At 38.6% G+C, this 21,103-nt stretch overlaps 3 protein-coding genes and 1 long non-coding RNA gene across 27 annotated transcripts in view; 3 read left to right on the forward strand and 1 right to left on the reverse strand.

The window, feature by feature from the left end:
* Tpst (tyrosylprotein sulfotransferase) overlaps positions 1–3,744 on the forward strand; it is a 375,255-nt gene extending 371,511 nt beyond the window's left edge. For all 15 annotated transcript variants that reach the window (XM_083078154.1, XM_083078156.1, XM_083078149.1 and 12 more), the window contains one exon: positions 1,343–3,744. In XM_083078154.1, the coding sequence (XP_082934280.1) occupies positions 1,343–1,457 (115 nt within the window). In that variant the 3' untranslated portion in view covers positions 1,458–3,744. The remainder of the gene's footprint in view (positions 1–1,342) is intronic.
* On the reverse strand, positions 3,031–7,233 carry Mettl2 (methyltransferase-like protein). The gene is made up of 6 exons (XM_083078165.1): positions 6,779–7,233; positions 6,080–6,232; positions 5,625–5,939; positions 5,409–5,522; positions 4,894–5,066; positions 3,031–4,661 (listed from the first exon to the last, which is right to left on the reverse strand). Exons 1-6 carry the CDS (start codon positions 6,883–6,885, stop codon positions 4,519–4,521), a joined length of 1,005 nt encoding a protein of 334 aa, XP_082934291.1. The 5' UTR covers positions 6,886–7,233; the 3' UTR covers positions 3,031–4,518.
* Positions 6,919–16,463, forward strand: LOC145959371 (uncharacterized). Of its 2 annotated transcripts, XR_014435012.1 has the most exons (9): positions 6,919–7,212; positions 7,327–7,422; positions 8,668–8,862; positions 9,255–10,065; positions 10,381–10,985; positions 11,593–11,897; positions 12,307–12,491; positions 13,207–13,540; positions 13,605–16,463. It is a non-coding gene; the product is annotated as an uncharacterized LOC145959371 (long non-coding RNA). The 2 variants fall into 2 exon arrangements; XR_014435011.1 differs by lacking the exons at positions 6,919–7,212; positions 7,327–7,422 and adding an exon at positions 7,950–8,031 and having other exon boundaries at positions 9,255–10,985.
* A 2,269-nt stretch (positions 16,464–18,732) lies between these two features.
* Positions 18,733–21,103, forward strand: part of Shep (RNA binding motif single stranded interacting protein alan shepard) — a 37,234-nt gene continuing 34,863 nt past the window's right edge. For 4 of the 9 annotated variants that reach the window (XM_083078182.1, XM_083078183.1, XM_083078184.1 and 1 more), the window contains exons 1-2: positions 18,734–19,800; positions 20,528–20,875. In XM_083078182.1, the coding sequence (XP_082934308.1) occupies positions 20,822–20,875 (54 nt within the window). In that variant the 5' untranslated portion in view covers positions 18,734–19,800; positions 20,528–20,821. Of the gene's footprint in view, positions 19,817–20,527; positions 20,876–21,103 lie in introns of all 9 variants that reach the window. The other 5 variants (XM_083078176.1, XM_083078177.1, XM_083078178.1 and 2 more) reach the window with 5 other exon arrangements.

Consider the following 21,103-nt stretch of genomic DNA (forward strand, 5'->3'; position numbering starts at 1 on the left):
ATTACTTAAAGATCGTTTTTGATATCGCCAGTCGAATGGGAAAGAGAAATAGGAACTGAGAGAGAGATTTAAACTTACTACTTATTGTGAACGTTGCAAGGTGTTGAAAAAGAAATTTAATCCGACCGGAGCTGAAAGCGCAGGTGGGTGGCTGTTGGTTGAAGATGAGTGGAATGCTCAGTTGATCCAAAGTTCACCTCACTCACTTCACTTACTTATTGACAATGATTGAATTTAAACAGATACTCTGTGCCGCACGAAAGAGGTGTCGTAATTTCTTTAAAATGAACTGTGTTCTATGAACTGTGAACTGAAGAGTCCGCGTCTTCGGCTCGCGAGTTTTAAGGATTTTACTCCTCTTCCCTTCTGGATGGTGGGGAATTTTTTTAGGCGAATGAAATGATTTCTATTACTCCCTTCCTAAGGTCAAGGAGCTTGATTTTTTAAAAGGAGAGGGGTCTCTTAAGATTTTAATTGGTTAAGCCCTTTGGCTCGAGACTTAGCTCCATCCAGTAGAGAGTGGGAGTGAGCTGATTATCTTATCGCTTGATGATTTGGCGATTCGGAGAACGCTTGAGGGTGGCCTGTCGAACGAGCGCACGTGCACTATCAATTTCGAAAGGTTTTGTCTTACGTTTATTATTTGTCACTCTTCCGAGGACCAGATCTTTATTTTGAAAATTCTTCGGATAGAGAGGCTTGGAACATAAAGCCGTACCAATAGATACGGGACAGTTAGAATTTCTCATAACAACTTTTCATCATATAACTCGTAAATTTATTTAGAGTTTCGTTGACGCTATCTCGACTGGCCATTCTCAGTATTAGATTTGTTAAAGTTTAATGACGATACCCGCGGGTGAGGTTGCGTTCTTCTAAGTGCTATCTTTATTTCTAAGAAGAATCGCTTTGCATTCCGAATGCAAGTCGATCCTTGATTTCCTTCTTCCACGAAATCGTTTCGAGGAAAGAAAAGAATCGTGGAGTCCACCGGACGTAACATTTCAAACGAAAGATTATAATTATTTAAGTAATTTAAGAAAATCTCACATTGTAGCGTTAACGACAAACAAGGAAAACAGTTTTCACCAATTATTATATAACAATTTTTTATATAAAATTTATATAAATAATTGTTCAAGTACTAAAAATACTTCTTGTAAAGGCAACAGGAATCTTTATATTATAAAGTTGAATATATAATTTCTGGTCAAATAAAAAGACTTAGAGAAACAGAATCTAAGTTATAAATTTTAGAAAATTTTAGCTACCAAATATATTCCATTACTATTATATATATTATTTTATTCGTGATTTATTTATTTAATTTCTTCTCTTTCAGGGTGTTGGCTGGCGAAAAACTCTGGGAGGAGAAGGCGCGGGCATATCATCTATCCCACAGACCGACTGAGACGAGTAACGAGGAAGCTGCTTCCAGCACGGCTCCGGTCGCGTGACCCCGCGTGATACTTTTAGATGCGGGCAACACGTATAATCAACTTCTATCCTAAGTCTAATCCGACTTGGGACTTCCGCGTGTGCGGACTTCTCCCCTTGTATTTTCAAAGTAAACTCGACAGTCGCGTACGACGCGACTCTTGTCGTCCCGTCGTGGATTAATCGTCGTGTTTTCTTAATCTCCTTCGTTGTCGCATCGACGACATGCATGGACAACGAATTCATCGGCGTTCGCTCATCGCGATGTTTATTTATTCGCATCAGGCTCGCGTGTTTCGTGAAATCAGGAGATTTGTAATATTAGGTCATGATTAGAAAACACAAAGTGTCTTTTCAGAAATGAGTACTTGAAGTACTGCCGGAAATGTTTCGGGGATAGTTTATTAAGTGTCAATACAGAGCTATTGTATCGCTGCGTAATAAGATAATTTTTAACAGTTTTTTTTTTTAAATCTTCATGTTTTTAAATCAAATATGACTTTCTTTCATCTTAAAATGAGTATATTAACAGCTCTCATAGTTTATTTCTGGAACATGCATATAATTCCAATATATGCATCAATGCCAATATAATGTTTAAAAATATGAGATATAATAATAATATATGTTGAATAGCAGAGCTATTATTATATTAATTTGACGCACTCGATGCAAGATGAAGCATAGTTTGTAAGGTTCATTTTAGATATGATTTATGTTAGATATATGTTGTATTTAGATATCTAGACTGGACCTCGCAAATTATTATCGTACCGCATTTTTATACAATTTTTTTTATTTCTACTTAATAATGCATACTATAAGTATATATAACTATAAGTAAATTTATTAGTAACAAATTATAAAGATTAAAAGAGATCTGATAAAAACTTTTTATTAATCAAATTGAACAAATTGACAAGTTTCTTCTTGTCGCTAGACATTGTCTAGCATTACAAGAGTTGTAGCTGTAAGAATTATAAGACAAATCTCGAATTGACGGAATACTTGCTCTGATCTATCATCATAGTCACTGATTATTGCGAGCCATGAGAATAACAAGTTTTCTTTGTCACGCTTAGCGATCAAACTTTGATCACATATTGTAAAAGATCCATTATTTTGGCGAGTTGAATCTTCGATGCTATAAAAAATACGAAAAATCATCTCATGTCAATTGTCGCGTTATAAAGATGAATATAGCGATCATTTTCGCATGTGTGGAAAACCAAATATCGCGTGAATGGTTTTAATCTTTTTTTATTAAATGACATCGACCAACAATGGCCAGTGATTTTAACCAGAAACGTTGATAAAATATTTAACGACGATAGATCAACTTTAAATGCGCAAAAAGATCGAAGGTAGAAACTTTCCTCTTTTGTCCCTCGCGAACAAAAGTCTTGGCGTCGGTTGATTTAGGAGGATAATAACCCAGCGCAAAGTTTTCTATTCAACGTTAAGCACGATCATCCGATACATGGAACGAAGTTACGCAAAAATGTTCAAAGTTTACTCATTTATCACAAGCAGTAATTTTAAGGTTTGTACAATGCAAGATGTTTTGCTAACTCAGCAATATGGATGTATAGCTTGTTTTTTTCTTTCCTTATTTTTCGGATAAATTATAATTTTTGCGTAATATTCGTTCATAATTAAATATTATATGTGAATATATATCATACAATTAATCACATATAAAGTCGAAAAGTTTGCACACTAGGGTTCTTATTCTCCACATCTTCACTATATCATTTCAACTCCACTTTATTGTAACCAATTTGAATCGAATTTTTCATATATTTTTTAAGTAATATAGTTTATTTTCTTAGCCAATGTATTAAAATATTACGAATATATTTCTGATATTATCAGAAATTAATATTTGGTCGGTGACACAAAACTCTATTACATTTGTCACATAAAAAAATAACAAAAACTTTCAAGGTTTAAAATAATTTTTATTGATTGAAAAGCATTTTAATTAAAAGATTTCTTCTTTAAACTTTTTCCTTTTGAAAATTTTATTTAACTTTTACTTAAAATTAAAACTTGCTGGAAAAAGATGTGACACAGTTTTTATGAACCAACCTGATATTTATATAAATGTAAATAATACATGTGAAATTTTTCTCGACTGTATTCGACTGCGACATATTTCCCTTGTTCATGGATTTTCATGACAGTTGTTATAATTTTGGAAAAGGATAATGCACTGTTAGAATGGAAATCTGCGGCAGACAAAGCAAAGGCATGTCAAAATCTTGATTATTTGTCGAATTGTGCAATTAAATTATTTTAATATTACATAAATCTGTTACATCCAATCCACGTCCCTCATCTCACTTCCAATCGACAGATAAAAACAGATTGCAGCCTCATCTTGATATTGCGTATATTTGTATAATTTACACAAATCATAAAACTAGTAAAATATTTTAAATTTATGGACAAAATATTTTAGTTTCTTCATTAAGTTTAATTAATTATATATTACTGGATTTTAATTCAATTTAATTTCAAAAATGTTGCTTTTCCTTATACATGAAAAGTGAAAACTTTATTTTAATTAATTTATAATATTTTAATTAATATTTTAATTAAAGCCAGTCAACAATTTTCTGAAATAGGCATTTGTTGGTGCTTGCAAATATTTTAACAATATGCGTGAAATTAAATCTAATTTAATTTAAAACGATATATATATATTCATGTATCAATATATAATGATACAACAATGTTGTTTTTGTGACTTCAAAGAATTTCGCACACGTCGTTAAAATATTTGCAAGCCTCGAAATATGTATATACATATAATTATACATATTAACGCATTTTTTTTTCGTTTATTTACGCAGTCTTAAATAATGTCACATATAAATGATAACGTTTCAAAAAATTTACACATTCAGACTTGTGAGGAGTTGCATTTAAATAAATAAGAATCAATTTTTAATATACATTCAGTAATGAAAAACGCGCGGGCACAATATAAAAATACATTTTTACTCAATTACATTGTGGTTTTTATCGTAAAATTTTTATTTTTCGTGGGAATTTTGATAAATTGCATCACATCTTTTACGACGGTGCCTTTCGATATTTCGCCTGCACCCACACTCTGTACATTCTCAATTGTTTACCCCTATTAACTTGCAGTCTTCTGTCTACAAAGTTTTGTTCTTCGATGAAGCCATCATTGGTAAATAATTTTCTAATTTCCTCTGGAATTGATATTTTTATATAGTAAAAATTTTAATGAATAAATTGCGAAAAATATTACAAGTATCAAATTATAGATACTAATAGTTTAATAGACAAAAATCACATATTATGGTTTGAAATTACTAATGTCTAAAAAAAGTTTTGACATACAAGAATAATATATATATAATTAAATTATGATGTTAAATCTACAACATTAAAATATATCAAAATTTCTAAGAGAAATGTTACCATTTAAGAAAAAGTACACTTTGGTGCCATCTCCGCGCACATAGAAATTCTTGCCGAGACAATTGCCTTTCTTAAATCTCAATTGCGCTAAATCATATCTGCCATAATCGCGAAACAAAACTATTCCACCTGGCTTTAGATACCTATATATTTGTCGCACAACATGTTGCATTCTACAAAACAATATAAAGCAATATATTAACAACCCCTTTTGGAATAAAAATACAAAACATCCAAGTAATGTAATTGCATAAAGAGAACAAAACATTATACAGAAAATAACAAAAAACATTAAATATATAAAATATATAAAAATTTAAATACACATAAAATATTATTATATAAAAAAATAAAAATATATGAAAGGAAAAGTTATAATGAAAGAAGATATAACAAAATGTAATAGATATACATGTATAAAGCACACAATAAAAAAATTAATATTAATGTGACAACAAATAATATAATAATATAATAAAGGAAATGAATTAACAATACATGACAAAATAACATACTTATCAGGATGGATGGCAGACAATACAAATATAAGAATGACAATGTCTAGACTTTCAGGCTCAAAAGGAGTTGTCCATGTTTCTTGAGTTACATCAAGGATAAATGCTTTACACCTAAAATCACAGATGTAAATTGTGCAGACAATGTATACAATTACGTATATGTATTTGTGATATATTGGAAATAAATGTAGACAAATTTTGAGCATATTTTACCTATTTACATCATAAGCAGAATTTTGCTGTAGTATATCAATTGCTTTTGCAGAAAAATCACAGCAATACACAAATAGCTTTGGATCTATATTATACATGAGTATAGGAAATACAGTGTTTCCTACACCACAGCCTATTTCGAATATTCTACAGCTATCTTTACATGGTAAATTAAGGATTTTGATATGTTTATCTCCGCGATTTCTATCTTCATTGGTAAGCGCAGCTCTCATAGGCCTTTCTGTGTCCTGTTTCACGGTATTGGGAGCTAATTCAGGAAACTCAATCAGTAACCAATGTCTGTCTTTAAAAAACCTGAAATAAATGTATTAATTTGAAATTTATCCCTAAAATAACATACACAACATTTCAATTCAATGATTGTATTATCTAATAATCGAATTAATCTAATAAAGAGAAATCTTCCTAGATTTTATCTATAAATAAAAACATACCTATTGTTGTGTATCCCATAAAATTTGTCCCAATATTTGTCCGCTTCAGTTTCATATTTCAAGAAATCTTCATGTGATATTGTAACAATGGAATTTTCATCCACTTTTTGTTGCGCCAATTTCTCCTGTTCCTCATCCCATGTAACATTATCCCTTTTAAAGAAAGTATCAAATATTTAATAATATCAAAACGTTTAATAATAGATACATTAAACAAACAAAATGATTCAAAGCTTTTTACATTGTTCTTGTTTAATAATAAATAAAAAGGAAATAAGATAAAAATGAAAAATATATTAACAAAATGTACCAATATTAAAGCTCATTGTAACTGTACTTTTTATATTCACAGTAAAACAGTTTTCACTTTGAAAATAGTTTATTATGTATAAAATATAATATTAAGTGTTGAATTCTAAAAACATTTTAACTTATAAATTAGAGCATACTTGTCACGTAACAGGTATGTATTTAAAATCTAACATCAATCTGAAAAGAATATCGCACAAGAGAAAATATTCGCATATAATAAAATAAACAAAAGTCTATGCAAGAATAATTAATATAAACACGATAATGTTCGATTGATGTTTTCATTTTATAATTTCGCAGAGGTTAGGCCGGAAACACGCCTAATTTAATCAAGGTTAGATCGAAACGTCACGTGCAGCCGTTTATACACGTGGAGCTGCAACGTACCATGCATTGTGCTGGAAAACATCCTCGTCGAGGAGTAAGTTTCGCGTTCCGAATCGCGGTCTCTCTGTCTCACGATTGTCACTGTTGAATAACGTCCCCTCGGCCATGTTTAAAACCGCGCCGGCGAAATGACGTTTCACACGTGACACGTGCCACTGGGATCGTCGCGTCGCGATTTTGACAAGTCGAGAGAATTACTTTTTTTCTTAACTTTCTTTCTCTCTTCACGTGAAAGAATTATTTGCCTCCTTAAAATTCGAGCACATCGAAATTATATACAACACGAGTGTATTTATTATGTATTTATTTATGTTATTTATTTTATTGTCGTCTTCATCTTTTCTGTCCACCGAGAAACAGCTGTTTAATTCAGCGAAATATAACAAAAATAATAGAATAATGAAAGAAGAGATGATTTATGAAGTATTACCAAAGTAAGAAGAAAATTATATTTATTTTAGAGCCATGATGTGAACTTACTGGATTTAATCGAAATAGATATATCGATTATACTAGACCTGCATCGATATCTCGATTTGTTCTCGCAGGTTACCGAGCCACGAGTTTTCCAGCCATCTTGTAAAGCACAGATTTTTGGTCCAGCTACATTTTCATACAATTTTTAGAGTTTAATTTTCAATTCGGTAAATTGTTAATTTGGAGACTCTGAGAAAGGAATCTTTACTAATTATATGGATTATTAAATATTTAAAATTTTTTTCAGTTATTATTTCGGATTTTGAATGAACGTTAAACTATTCTCTACGTATAATATCTTATATCGATCGCTTTTGTATATAAATTCTGTAAATAATTGCAATTGAATTTACATTATTTTTATTACAATCAACTTTACCTAAAACTAGCCAAACGCAATAAAATCCTATTTAAAAAAAAAATACCTGCATAAAATCGATATAAAAGTGGAGAGGAGTTAAAGAATGTGAATGAGGAAAAAAAGAAGCTTTAGGGAAGTTGAAAGAACGACACAGATAAACGAAAAGGATCTACTTAAGCATCTTGGTTAGGTTTCTTTTTGTCCCAAGAACATAATAATACGTCGGATATCTCAAGAGAATAGGATTATTTGCTTTGAACGCGGGAGATAACAGATAAGGAGCGTCGTTTTGTTCTCCAAATACATTTTTATATATACGATAAGCGAGATAAAGAGCGCACTTCACGTCGCAAAATGCCTCGAACGACCCTCCCTCTCCCCCGCTTCCTCCTCCCTCGCAGCGAGAGATTGAATGGTATTTATTTTTTCAAAAAATTTTTTCGAAAAGAAAATATACATATATATTTTATTTTATATGAAATATATATATTATATATTTTTTTTTTTATATGCATATGAAGCGCGCGCGGCGAAAATACGCACGTTCGATCGCGCGCGCGGGCCCGCAGGATCAACGACCTAAGAAAGTGATATAGGTTAGGTTGAGGGTATGCGCGCGTGGTATGCGGAAGCGCGGGATGGGTGTGACGCGGCGAGGGGGTGCAGGTCGCGCGGGGGTGGCGCGCGAGTTGCGTCATTGGATGCTTGATGTCGCAGGGGCGAACCTGGCGCGACCCCCTCGCGAGGATTTTTGCATTTACTTTGGGGGTCGTTTGCTTTGACACGTCGTCGAGATGCGCTGCGAATTTTTCGCACGTGCTGGAAAAATTCGGCGATCCTATTCGTCCAAAAAATCGTGGAACCTGAGCACGAGATGCATCTCGAGGATGTATAAAAAAAATATGTATATGTATCTTGATATGGGGACAAATACGAAGGATGTTAAGGATGTTAAAATGGCAATCTTGAATTAATTATACATTAATTTTAATTAATTGCACATTATACATTAATTATTATATATTTATTTAATTATTATTTCTTTCCACAGAAACATGGATGGATAACTCGATATATATACAGCATCTAGTCCGGATTTCTAAATCTGATCTGTCACTTTGGCTGACTATTTTCGGAAAAATCAATTCCGAGGGTATTAATTAGATAAGCGGAGAAGCTGGCTTGTAAAATATAGATGAATTAAAGGAACTTTGAACCCATTTTTCGATCAAACGGGAAATGTCAGGTACTTCGTCCAAGTTTACTGCTTTAATTTTGTATATATTTTTAATCATTTTTATCTACATAATTAAAAAACAATCAATAGATGCAAAAATTAATAATAAAAACACGCGTTTGATACAATTTTTCGATCCTTGCTTTTCAAATATCAAAAAGAAAATATCAATACCTTCTTAATTTTCTTCAACTTGCGTTTTCAAAATTTTATTTTTCTCCAAGCAATTAAAAAAAAATATCTACTTCCTGTGGAATTTTTCATTCATACACGCGAGATCATATCTAATATTAATATACTTTATATACTTATAAATTGCGGCTCGTACAGATACAAGTTCGAGCCACTCATTCAATCGCACTCGTTCAATACACGTTTAATAATGCATTCTTTTTCCATAGATTTTCCACGATCCTGGTGCGCTCTTTTCGCGCTCGGAGGCTCGTCGATTTGTTCGCGAGGACGCTTTATCGACGCGATGCGGCTCTTCGGCGGCGAGCGAGACGAAGCTGGACGAAGCGAGAGACGAGACGCGGAGGCGGCGGCGAGGAGAGGAGGTGCTCGCGCGATTCCTGGCAACCGGTTGCCAGGGGCCATGCGAGGTCCTCGCGCCGCTCCTGCACTCGCCGCCTCGTCGTGGGTGGCTACCGTGACGTCCTAATCCTGCCGCGAGTCCCTAGGGGCGAGATCGATACACACCGTGATCCGTTTCCCTTTCCCTTCCTCTCTCTCTCTCTCTCTCTTTTTCCATTCCTCCTCCCTGCCCCCGTGTTTTCGCGCGCGATGGGTTAGGCACTAATCGATCTCGAGTCGGCGAACTTGTCGGAGACAAAAAAAGGGGAGAAAAAACATGGGAAAACCCGTCCTCCGCTGAAAATTGGCGCGCGATAACGTCCCCCTTGGTTCGTGAAAAATTGCAACATGTGTGCGCTATCGGATCTAGGAAATGTTTTAATCAAAGCGGTCATTAGCGATAAACCAGAAGAACTCGAGAAGGACGTCTTTCATTGATTTAATTGATATGTTAGCTCGTATATTTTTTCTAGTCTAATTTTACAAGAGAGAGACTTGTGTAGTTTTATTCTGAACGATTCTTTTCTAAGTCATACTCAAATTGGTCATCTCGTTGCGCCAAAAGTTTTTGAAAAGTTTGCAGCAAACTGTATCTCGTAAAACTGGCAAACTCTTGTACTACTGAAGATCACTAAGAATGTGCGAATTTAAAAGATCCATCTTTCTCTTTGCAAAGTCTATCTCTCGTATTATATTTTATTTATTTTTTTTTTATGTATACAATGCAAAAATGATGATACTTCATTTTAAAATTAAAAAGGGATGAATGAATGGATATTTATTAAATGTAATTGAATTTGTAAAGAAACTTGATCGAAGATTGAAGAAGCTTGATCAAGGGCTAACGTTTAATAATATTTAATATGACAAATATTCAGTCATTGGAGAAACACTTTTACAGATCTTTTAAAATCTATTCATAAATTCTAACTTACACTTTTCTGGATTTTTCAGGCTCAATTGTTAGATTCCGACCTCTGGAATCCCAAAGACAAGCCACAAAGTCCTTTATTGCCAACCTCGACCAATCGTCATCTTGCATCCTCTTTCGTTTCTGCAACTCGTAGGTTTTCGTCTACCAGAGGAGAGGGATGAGAGGAGGAAGGGCAAGGTTTGACCTTTTCGAGGGGATGACGGGATGGGTAGGACAAGGGTAGTTCGACGGCTGTCTTTTGGGGCATCGGCCCTTGCCTCGTCGAGGTAGGGTGAGCAGGGGCGGAGGACGAGGAGGACCTACGCGTTATTGAGCGGCCATTTCCCACAAAGCGCAGACGAGGGCAACCACCCCGACGAAGCGCGCGGAGTCCTCTCTTCTCTCTCTGTCTCTCTCTCTCTTCCTCTGCCCCTCCGCCCTCTTTTCACTCCGACCTCTCTACCCTCCGCCCTCGTCCTTTCGTCCCTTTGGAGCGCCGCTCTCCCTTCGGTCTACTACAGACGAGAAAATCTTTCCGAGAAACGGATAATGCACCACCTGCATCGATGCATCTTTGAAAAAACGGTGGCTTTCTTAAGTTCTAGAGACATGACGCATAGAGAGAGACAAAACGTGGATGACAAAGGTTTGTAAGAATTTGAGGAAAAGATTTCAAATGTATCTTATCTTTACTTTTATCCTCGTCTTAGTCTTTTTATCTTTAAGACTATTTTGAAATTACTATTAGTAAGAAAGCATAGAATAAAAAGAAGGGCAGAACAATTCAAATAAGACAACGATAATTTTCTCGATATATATTCTGAGAAATTGTATACAATATACATATATTACATTATTCTGTATATTTTCTAATATATTGTCTAATTTATATAGTGTTATTTGGATTCATTGATTGGTTGAATTCTAGAATTATATATATACAGCACCCCAAGAAAACAGAATAATATTCTAGAATAAATTTTCCTGCAAAATACAGATGATTTTTAGAATAGATCCTAAAATATCTCTGGAAAAATCAATCATATATCAATATATATGTATTTTTATTAAACAAAAATATTTTATAAGATTGAAAAAATATGCCAGGTTTATACAAATTCTCTATAAAATTAAGAATATTAAAGTAGAGAACAAAAATGTATAAGTCATCCAGTCTTATATATGCTAACATTTTTTATTTTACAAATAATAATTATAATGCATTGATAATTAATAAATTGAATGTATGATAGAAAGGAAGAAAATTTCTCGCGCAACGTTATGTCGGGGCTGAGCGAATTCGGAGGGCATAAGCCCTTTCTGCAGCACCACCCGGCACACCGGCGGAATATATAATCTCGGGGTCATTGCCCGAACGATCTTTGGGGGTTCCACCGTGGTGTCTGCAACGAGGGTGAGAGACGCCTCGAAATACCGGACGCAGATATCGACCACCACTTTCCCCAAAAGACAAAACGGATCCGAAATAGCGCTCGCGTCTACATCTCTGTTCTCCGATAATAATATAATCAATAAATATCAAAACAAGAGCGAAACGGTAATAACGATTCGACTGTGTATACCGGGTCGTTGCCCGTATACGTTGGAAATTTCACTTTTGTACAATATTTCTCAATATCCACGTTATGCTTCTTTTATAAACGTATATATTTTAGTTTGTGAATTTTCACAAATATTTGTAAAAAATTAAAATATTCATGTAAAGTTACTCTAGCTATAAAATCTAAATTTTAAAGTAACAATATGTAATATATAAAAGTTAGGAATAGAGAGATACGTATATCATAAGATACCAAAAAAAAATTAAAAAGAAATTAGATTATTTGAGCCAAATCTCTAATTATTAAACAAAAAAAATGTATATTGATACGTGTGAACTTGATATTTGATTGCTTCTAGATTGATGAAAAAAAGTTGTTAAATCTGAACGCCTTGTATAATTATAGCACGTCTCACTTTTCTCCCGTCGTGATTATTTACGCCGCATTCAGGATAAACGGCGTAAATAGGACGGAAAATAATGCGGATAATCAAGATGATTGAATTGCCGGGGTGCCCTTTGCATCATCCGATATAACGTCAAACCGAACGCCACCATTATGTGACGCTGGCTGATGTGGTCGCTTTAATGGTATGTTCTGGTAAATTCTGCGCGCGAGCTTTGTCGAAGCAGAGAGGGAGGGGGAGGGGAGGGCAAACGGAATAAAAGAGACGGGGATGCACGAAATTGAAAGGGTTGGTGATTCTTGAAAAACAAATACGAAATGAGGCTTCCCCCCGATTAATTACGCTAATGGAAACATTTTCTGCGGAAAATAACGCATACCAAAATACAGGATTATTACGCATACGTTTCGATAAAGAATGCATCATATTTGTAATTAATTGTAATTAATTTATTCATGAAAGATACGTGTATATATATTTGAAAGATGTAGAAGGGTTCTATATTTTGAAATTACTCCGACAAAAATTGACGCGTGTCGTGGAAACGTTTATTTCGATTATTACTCGCGGCACGTGACGTACAATTACATATAGATACATGTACTGAGACGCCCGCATCTATTTATAACGGCGATGAATCGCGGGGCGATTGACCGCGTGACCTTGACTTCCGGTTGATCCGACTGTCCTCCCTCTCTCTCCCTTCCTTCCTCCTGGGAATTTTAGTGTGACTCGCGAGATTTCCCGAAGGCATTTGGGCACCTACTAATCTCGCCCTTCGATTAGAAGGGGAGAGGATGGTAGGGCAATCGGTAATTACCGGATAACAATCTCTCGCGAACGACGCGGAATAATTTCTGTGAAGCAGTTTTGATTTAAGATTTATTTTTTTTTTTCAGCTGCAACTTATTTCACTTTACGCACTAATCAGATGATATATCCAACTTGCAAGTCAGTTTATCAAAAGGAAATGAGAGAAAAATTGGAAGGAAGTGCGAAAGGAAATATCAGAAGCTATAAAACAAACCAATTCTATATGCATAACTTGATGGAACACAAAAGGACAGATAAGAAATGACAAATTAAAGGAACGTATTTAGAAGGAATTCTCGATATATTAAAGCCATTAAACTTGGAGATGAGTTTATCATTAATTTTATAAAAATTAAATCATATAGCAATAATAAATAATCTCATAGACGAGTGAAAATATTAATACTCTGCATTTATCAGGTAATAATCTCTTGCGAATGACATCAAGTAATTTCTACAGTTTTAAGATTTATATTTTTTTCAGCTGCAACTTATTTCATTTTATGCACTCCTAATCAGATAAATATAATCAACTTGCAAGTATATCATCGTATGGAAAAGGAGATACAAGGAAAATTGAAAAAAACACAAAGAGAAACTATCTAAAAGCTATAAAACAAACATATTTTACGAGTATAACTGATGGAATATAAAAGAAAGAATGAAAAAATCTGGACAAATTAAGGGAATGTATTTAACAGGAATTTTCAACACATCGAAGCCATTAAACTTAGATGAGTTAATCATTAATTTTCTAATAATTAGATCTTGCAGTATAATATTAAGTAATTTCATAAAATTCGATGCTCTATAGACACGTGAAAATCTCTGCGTTTTTTTCGCGATCGTAAGAATTTATGTACATATTTTTTCCGTATTTAAGAAACGATACTCGATCTGCGTTTAACGGATAATGGAAAGGACGACGACCCAATCTAAACCTCGCGATTTTGTTATTTACATCAAACGATCCGCCGCTAATATGACTCTGTTTAGCTCGTCGTTCCGCTGCCTCGCGCACGCTGCCTCCTTTTTCCTCGCCCCGTCTCTTTCCTCCTTTTTTTTCTTCTTTTTTTTCTCAATCGCTCGGAAACCTGTTCGCACGAGTAGCAGCAACGGAATGTCCGAGTGCTGTTCGCTCTCATCTCGGGCCAATCGAACCGGTGAGATCGTTCGTTCTATGCGACGGTTTCGCTTAGATTTTCACACGTTTCCATCCACTGTTCCTCAAACGTGAGAGGTTTAGCTCTTTTTTTTCCCCTAAAAGTTACTATTAAATAAAAGCAATTGGAGAGTATATTAATAGGATAATAATAATAATAATAATAATAATATATAAATGAAACTGATGGAAAATTGTATCTATCATGCAAATTATTCACATATATTGATAGTATTTCAATTTTAGTGGAGTAAGATGCTAATTATATATCCGGATAAGAAAGAAGAGAGAAAAAGAGGGAGAGAGAGAGAGAGCTGGGAAATATCCTTGTTAGAAATCCTCTTAAGGTTGACTAATAGATTTAGCTGACTCAGGTTTTTTGCGAACAATCCCAGCCACGTAAAGCAGCTTTCAGTTTCGCAATTAAACTCACACAAAAATGTATTTGATGTTCTTGCCGATATTAATTAAAATAGGTGAAGAGGTGAGAGAGAGAAAGAGAGAACTTGTAGAAGATTCGCAGAGGAGGATATCGAGGAATGAAGGCTAACGACCTTGACCTTGTCTGTGGCGTGTGGGGCTGTGTGATGCAGAGAGAAAGAGAGAGAGAGAAAGGGGGGAGGGGGAGAAGAGAGAGAATACGAAAGTAGAGACACGAGAAAAGACATCGGTCAAAACCGACTGGCCTGCTTTCTTGCGCGTCTCGACGCGATGAGAACGAATGAATCCAGGTAAGCGACGAGACGGAGGCCCGGGGCCCCGATGATGACTAACAATAAGACGGCAGCGACATCGGGCGTCCTCGACGGCGATGGGATCCCCGCGAATGGCAAACGACCGCGTTGCGACATATCGCGACGCATGGTGCATCGCTTAACAGGATTCTAGAAGAGGTAGAGAGAGAAGGAGAAGGACCGTGTCTATGGCACAACACATGTACAGGGTGTTTCACAAGTACAGCCGACACACAAAACTTTTCTAGAGGAATTATCCTCCTCGATATGCACTAAAATTTTATGACATAGAATTGATATAATCTGATATGTATAACGAGATATATCACATGTTATCAAATCACCAAAATATCCAGAAATATTATACCTTGCGGGAATAAAAATTGTAGAGGAATTGGAAGAGAAGTTTCACCGTTCTTGCTTGTACATCTCTCAAGAGCTCGCCTTTATTGTTTCATCATTCTTTCTCCGGGTTTCCTCAGTCGCAAAATTTAATTTCGCTGCAATCTACGAGGAACAAATTCCTCAAATATATCTCGCTGTTTTTGCGAGACTCGGTGTTTTCCGTTCTTTCAAGCGAGGCAAACACGCGTTCGTGCAATTGCAGTGTCAATATTGATGTTTTCGCGATGCGATAAGCTCGATCGTAACCATCTAAACGTAATGAACCTGAGAGAATAATAATTAATGGCGAGAGATTGCGTTCATATGGGCGTGTATCATTTATAATTTATGTACATAGCTATAGATTTCTCTTTATTTACATATTATATCGTTTAATATAAAATATTACATTCCAAAGATCTTGTTTGAATAGACAACAATTACTCTCTCTCTCTCTCTTTCTCTCTCGTAAAATTAAATAAAGATTGAAAAATGCTTCTCGTTTGTTTCTCTTCCTGGAGAAATCTTATTAATCGGAATCGATGTATCGCAGGAGAAATATCCACGTCGACCCCGACGACGTTCCTCGCGACGACGCGCAGAGGCAGAGAGCTCGTCAATGAGACGCTCGTGCGAGTCGACGACCGCGAGAGCGAGAGGAGCGGGACGTCGCGACGAGGGATGCTGTCCGCACCGCGTCGCTGGGAAAAAGAGAGAAAATCGCGATGTGCGTGAGAGGGCGAGGGGAAATCCAGCCCGCCGACTCCTGACCTCCAAGAGGAGTAGGAGACGTGAGCGAGGTCGTTCCGCAATCGATCGATAAATGCGCTTTTGCCTCCTGCGACCGAGGTGCGAAGGAACTTGGCGTACTGAGAGAAAGAGAGAGAGAGCAAGGAAACGGCAAGTAGAAAAGAAGAAAGTGGCAGGGAGGGGGGCGCCAGAAACCGCCCTTATTATTTAAATAATTGTTCTCTTTCTCTATTTGTTATTAATTTAGTAACTTTTGATGAATTAAAAAAATATATATAATATACAGGGTGACCCATTTTAACTTAGGCAGCCAAATAACTCGAAAAATAAGCAAGATAGAGAAAAATGTTTTAGACAAAAGTTGTATGGTTTCGAGGGGGCCATAAGATGGTATCATTGGTTTGACCTTGAAGAGTCATTTGAAGGTCACGTGAAGGTCACTTCAATTTTTTTAAATGGAATACCCTATATATTTTTGTACATTCTTGTAGCTTATTTCGAGAGCTTTCCAAAACACTATAATTAAGTACCTTTCCGTTAAGTACTTTTTGAGTTATGATGCTTGAAATAATTTCTTAATTTTACATAAACCGTAAAATATCTTGTAAAATATTCATTTTTCGATTATCTTACCTTAATACTTTTATGTACAAAATAATGAGAGGAATCAATTGGTGTAAAGAAAACACATAGTTGTTTTTAAGAAAAAATATGGAATTGTTAATTGCAAATTACATATTTTTTCTTCGAAACAACTATGTGTTTTCTTTACACCAATTGATTCCTCTCATTATTTTGTACATAAAACTATTAAGGTAAGATAATCGAAAAATGAATATTTTACAAGATATTTTACGGTTTATGTAAAATTAAGAAATTATTTCAAGCCTCATAACTCAAAAAGTACTTAACGAAAATGTACTTAATTATAGTGTTTTGGAAAGCTCTCGAGATGAGCTACAAGAATGTACAAAAATATATAGGATGTTCCATTTAAAAAAATTGAAGTGACCTTCACGTGACCTTCAAATGACTCTTCAAGGTCAAACCAATGATACCATCTTATGGCCCCCTCGAAACCATACAACTTTTGTCTAAAACATTTTTCTCTATCTTGCTTATTTTTCGAGTTATTTGGCTGCCTAAGTTAAAATGGGTCACCCTGTATATAGAAAGAGAAAGAGAGAAATTATCTGCCTCATTCGATTTTTTATATAAATTCCTGTTCTCTAAGTTGGAGCGTGATATCCTTCATCTTTTCTTGATGGTCAGCTGAATTTTTTTTTATTAGAAGAGATGAAGTCTCGTTATCGTGATAAATATTTATAGGTCCTTTTCTAATATCTACGCTTGTAAATTTCCTCTTTGAACAGTCGCGTGAAATTCTGCCAGGTACTGTGAAGTCACGTAATTTTTCGGTGAACACCCCTGCAGAGAAAGGCGAAAGGACCGGAACAATCGATCCTTCGGCTTGCGAAAAGAGAGCGCGGGAGCTGCTTCTTCCTCTCGTTCTCTTCGTCTCTCTTTCCACGTCTCTTTCCGCTGTCTCGTCTCTTCTCCCCGACGTCCCGTTCTTCAGGTAACCGATCGCGAAGATCCGGAGACTCTCTAGAAGAAGTTGTAATCGTGAAAATGAACGAACAAGCAATTATAGAGAGATTAAAGTCGGAAAAGTGCATCTTTATCATCTCAACGAAGTTGGAATAAGAGCGCTTCATCGCCACATTTTTTTTTACGCTCTTATAAAAATTCTTATACAAATTTTTTCATTTTCATCGTATATATTTAATTAATTCGCCTAAGTATCTCTACATAAGCATCGAATATAAATAAAAAAAAAATGCTTCATGTCTTGTAGCAAATGAACGAGCGAGAGGATGAGCCATCCGGATTTTCTCTTCATCTTTACGTATCTCGTCAATTTATTCTAGCAATTCCAGCTCCTTTATTAGCATCGACGTGTCATCGTTTAGCGTCCTCGTGACGCCTCGATTATCACATCCTTCGCGATACGAGGTGTTCGAAAATCCCAAATTCCTCGATCTTGAGGACAGAGCCGCTCCTCTTACGCTTGAAATACAAACGAAAGCGGACATTGGACACGACGCTTCTCATTCCCAAGTGTAAATAATCCGCGCTGCGTTTCGGGCCGAATAGTACGAGGCTCGTTCGGAGAGCGATCGTAATGAATGTCCTCCTCTCTCTCTCTCTCTCTCTCGCTTTTCCTCTTTCCCCCTCCTTCCACTCGCCGCCACCGCGGCGCTCCGCGCGCTTACACGGCTGCCAACCGCAGCGCGCGAAACTCGTCCATCCGCCGCGTCACCGACTCCTCCCCCCTCCCGCCGCGCCGCCCTCCCCACTCCAGCCGCCAGTCATCGCATTGCAGCGGCGGCCGCCGCCAACGTTGTGCGTCGTCGCCTCCTCTCTCTCGCTCGCGCGGCCGCCATCTCCCTCCCTCTTTCGCGCCCGCGCGCGCGCGCGCGCGTGTGTTGAGTGGCGGCAACGCAGACAGGCGCGGCCGCCGGAGCCCCAGCGGCGGGTCGGTGGCGCGGGCGCCGGCAGCGCCGCCCGGCGGCGACTCCCCTCAGTTTCGGGCAAGATGGGCGCACCTCGCCGGGCAGTAGCTTAGTCTCTACCTACAAGACAACACACACACTAAATGTTCCCTTATAGTAACAATTAACCAATTGTATATTAATCTTATTTAAGGGAAACACACGCGAGGGGGAAGAGAGACACGCGCGTACACACATACACACACAGACAGACACACGTAGGACGCCGTATCGAGATACACGCGAGCTCTATTTTTGTAATTATCCGCGCAGAGTGAAATTCGAGTGTAGTGTGCTCTCGCCGTTGTAATTTCTACGACCGTTGAGAGACGAGAGAGAGAAGAGAGATCGCCCGTGTACCTTGCATACGCGACTCGCTGCTTCCGTGTAAGTGTTCCGAGGAGAGCAACGAGTGCTGGAAATACGCCGAAGAAGGAGGACATCATCGTCGCGCGAAGCGAAGAGGAAGAAAAGGTACGGGAGCCGAGTAGAGGAGAACAGGCGACGAGAGAGAGACAGGAGAAGAGAGAAGAGGAGCGGCCGTTGCACATACGTGTGTATATATATACATATATATACACATATGTGCGTACGTGTGCGAAAGGCAACCAGAGCGCCCGTGGTTTAGCCAGCTAGACGTGCGTTCGTTATCGTCCAGGTGTTACCGGACACCCGGGTTGGCTCCCTGCGGCGAGGGAACGAGCGAGGATCGACGCGGCCCGCCTCCTCCATCGCTCGACGACTGGGGCGATCGAGCATCATCGTCGTCGTCGTCAACGTTTGCAGCGGCGAGCTTTCCTTGGCGCGGTGCAGTGTCGTCAACGGCGCCGTTAGTCTCTGTTTCGCGGCGCAGCGTGCGCTGTCTCTCTCTCTCTCTTTCTCGCTTCCTTTTTTCCCCTCTCTCTCTCTTTCTCGCTCGTCGCTCGAGACACTCGTCGGGTGTGTGCGGTGCGTGCGTGGTGCGTTTTTCATACGTGTGGTGCAGGAGGGAGATTTAACAACGACGACGACGAGGCCGTTGCGAGAGACGTGGAGCCGGTGCTGTACATATTATCGCGCTGCCGCGCGGTAGTTGACAACAGCGCTAGCGGTGCAGTAAGTGGTGAAAAAAGTGCGATCGCCGAGCAGTACGACACACCCTCCCGACATCCGTCGTTGGCCTCTCTCTCTCTCTCTCTTTCTTTCTCTCTGTCTCTCTTGGCCCCTTCTCTCTCTCTCTCTTACTCCCCCCTCCCTCCTCGCTTCTTCCTCCGTGCACTTACAGAATCGCCAACGTACGCGCGCTCTCCGTCTGCCTCCCCTCCCCCCTCCCCCTCGAGTCCTTTCTACTCGCGTCTTTTTCCATTCTCGATATCTCGATTGATCCCCGGTCGTTGGATCTTTGACGTTGATGACGTCGACGACGGGTGGCCCGCGGTTGCGTGCAGTACCGGTGGTACAGAGTACGTCAGTCGTGCCCTGTCCACCCCCTCCTTCGCCGCCATTGGGCCATCCCTCGTCGTCGTCGTCGTCGTCGTCGTCGTCGTCGTCGTCGTCGTTGCACGCCGAGTCGTTCTCGCCCCGGTGTTCTTACGCTACTTGGTCGCCGGACACGCGCGCGTGCTACTCTCTCTCTCTCTTTCCCCGCGTTCGTCTCTCCTTCCGTCGCCTTCCGCTTCCTCGCGCTTCCCGTCCCCCGCGACCGTTCGAGAGAGCGTGAACCCGCGTCTAGTGATCCCATCGGTGCGTGCGTGCGTGCGTGCGTGCTTGCTTGCTCGCTCGCGTACGTATCCGATACGTGCGAGCGAGCGCGCTTACGGGGTGTCTTGCTTTCTCTGCTCAGTTGGTTCTTGGATCAGTGTCGCCGGTGAAGAGAGAGAGGAGAAGACTCTTGGTGCGGACGAGAGGAACGGCGAGCAGGCGCCGACAAACGGGAAGAAGAGGAGGGGGAGGAGGAGGTGAAGGAACCGAAGTGGCGGCGCTAAAGCGACCGGCTGACGGTGGTTTTTAGGCTGCGCGCCGGCGTGCGTTATTGTTATTATTGTTATCGTCGTCGCGACTGCAGCTGTGCATCATCGTTCACTCGACGGGCGACGAACGTCGGACACCGGGACGACGCAACCACCCGGCCGCTATCATGTCTGTGAGGATGGAAAACGTGGCCACGCGGAAGATCAATTATAAAATGATGGTGAGTAAGCTCGTGTGCATAGCATTGGCGTATGTGTGCGCGCTCGCGCGCGCACACATACGTGTATTCTCGCTCCGTCCCTCTCTAGCCTCTAGACGGCGGCTGCGCAGTCGCGCACGACTCGCCGCTTACTTCGCGCAGCCCCGTCGTGCGCGCGAGCGCGGGTTAACGTGGCGTGCGACGAGTTTGGACGCCGCGTTCGCGCTCTATCTCTCTCTCTCTTTCTCT

Source organism: Camponotus vicinus, unplaced genomic scaffold (genome assembly GCF_025532165.1).
Source record: "Camponotus vicinus isolate PSW18456_S1 unplaced genomic scaffold, iyCamVici1.0 SCAF_1, whole genome shotgun sequence".
NCBI classification, from domain to species: domain Eukaryota; kingdom Metazoa; phylum Arthropoda; class Insecta; order Hymenoptera; family Formicidae; genus Camponotus; species Camponotus vicinus.

Bases quoted from the DNA above. Each gene is read 5' to 3' on its own strand.
- Mettl2 (XM_083078165.1), bottom strand. From the start codon at position 6,885: ATGGCCGAGGGGACGTTATTCAACAGTGACAATCGTGAGACAGAGAGA. The intron at 6,233-6,778 runs GTACGTTGCAGC...TTTCTTTAAAAG, and splicing joins GTTTTCCAGCACAATGCATG to GGATAATGTTACATGGGATG. The intron at 5,067-5,408 runs GTATGTTATTTT...ATTGTTTTGTAG, and splicing joins TCTGCCATCCATCCTGATAA to AATGCAACATGTTGTGCGAC.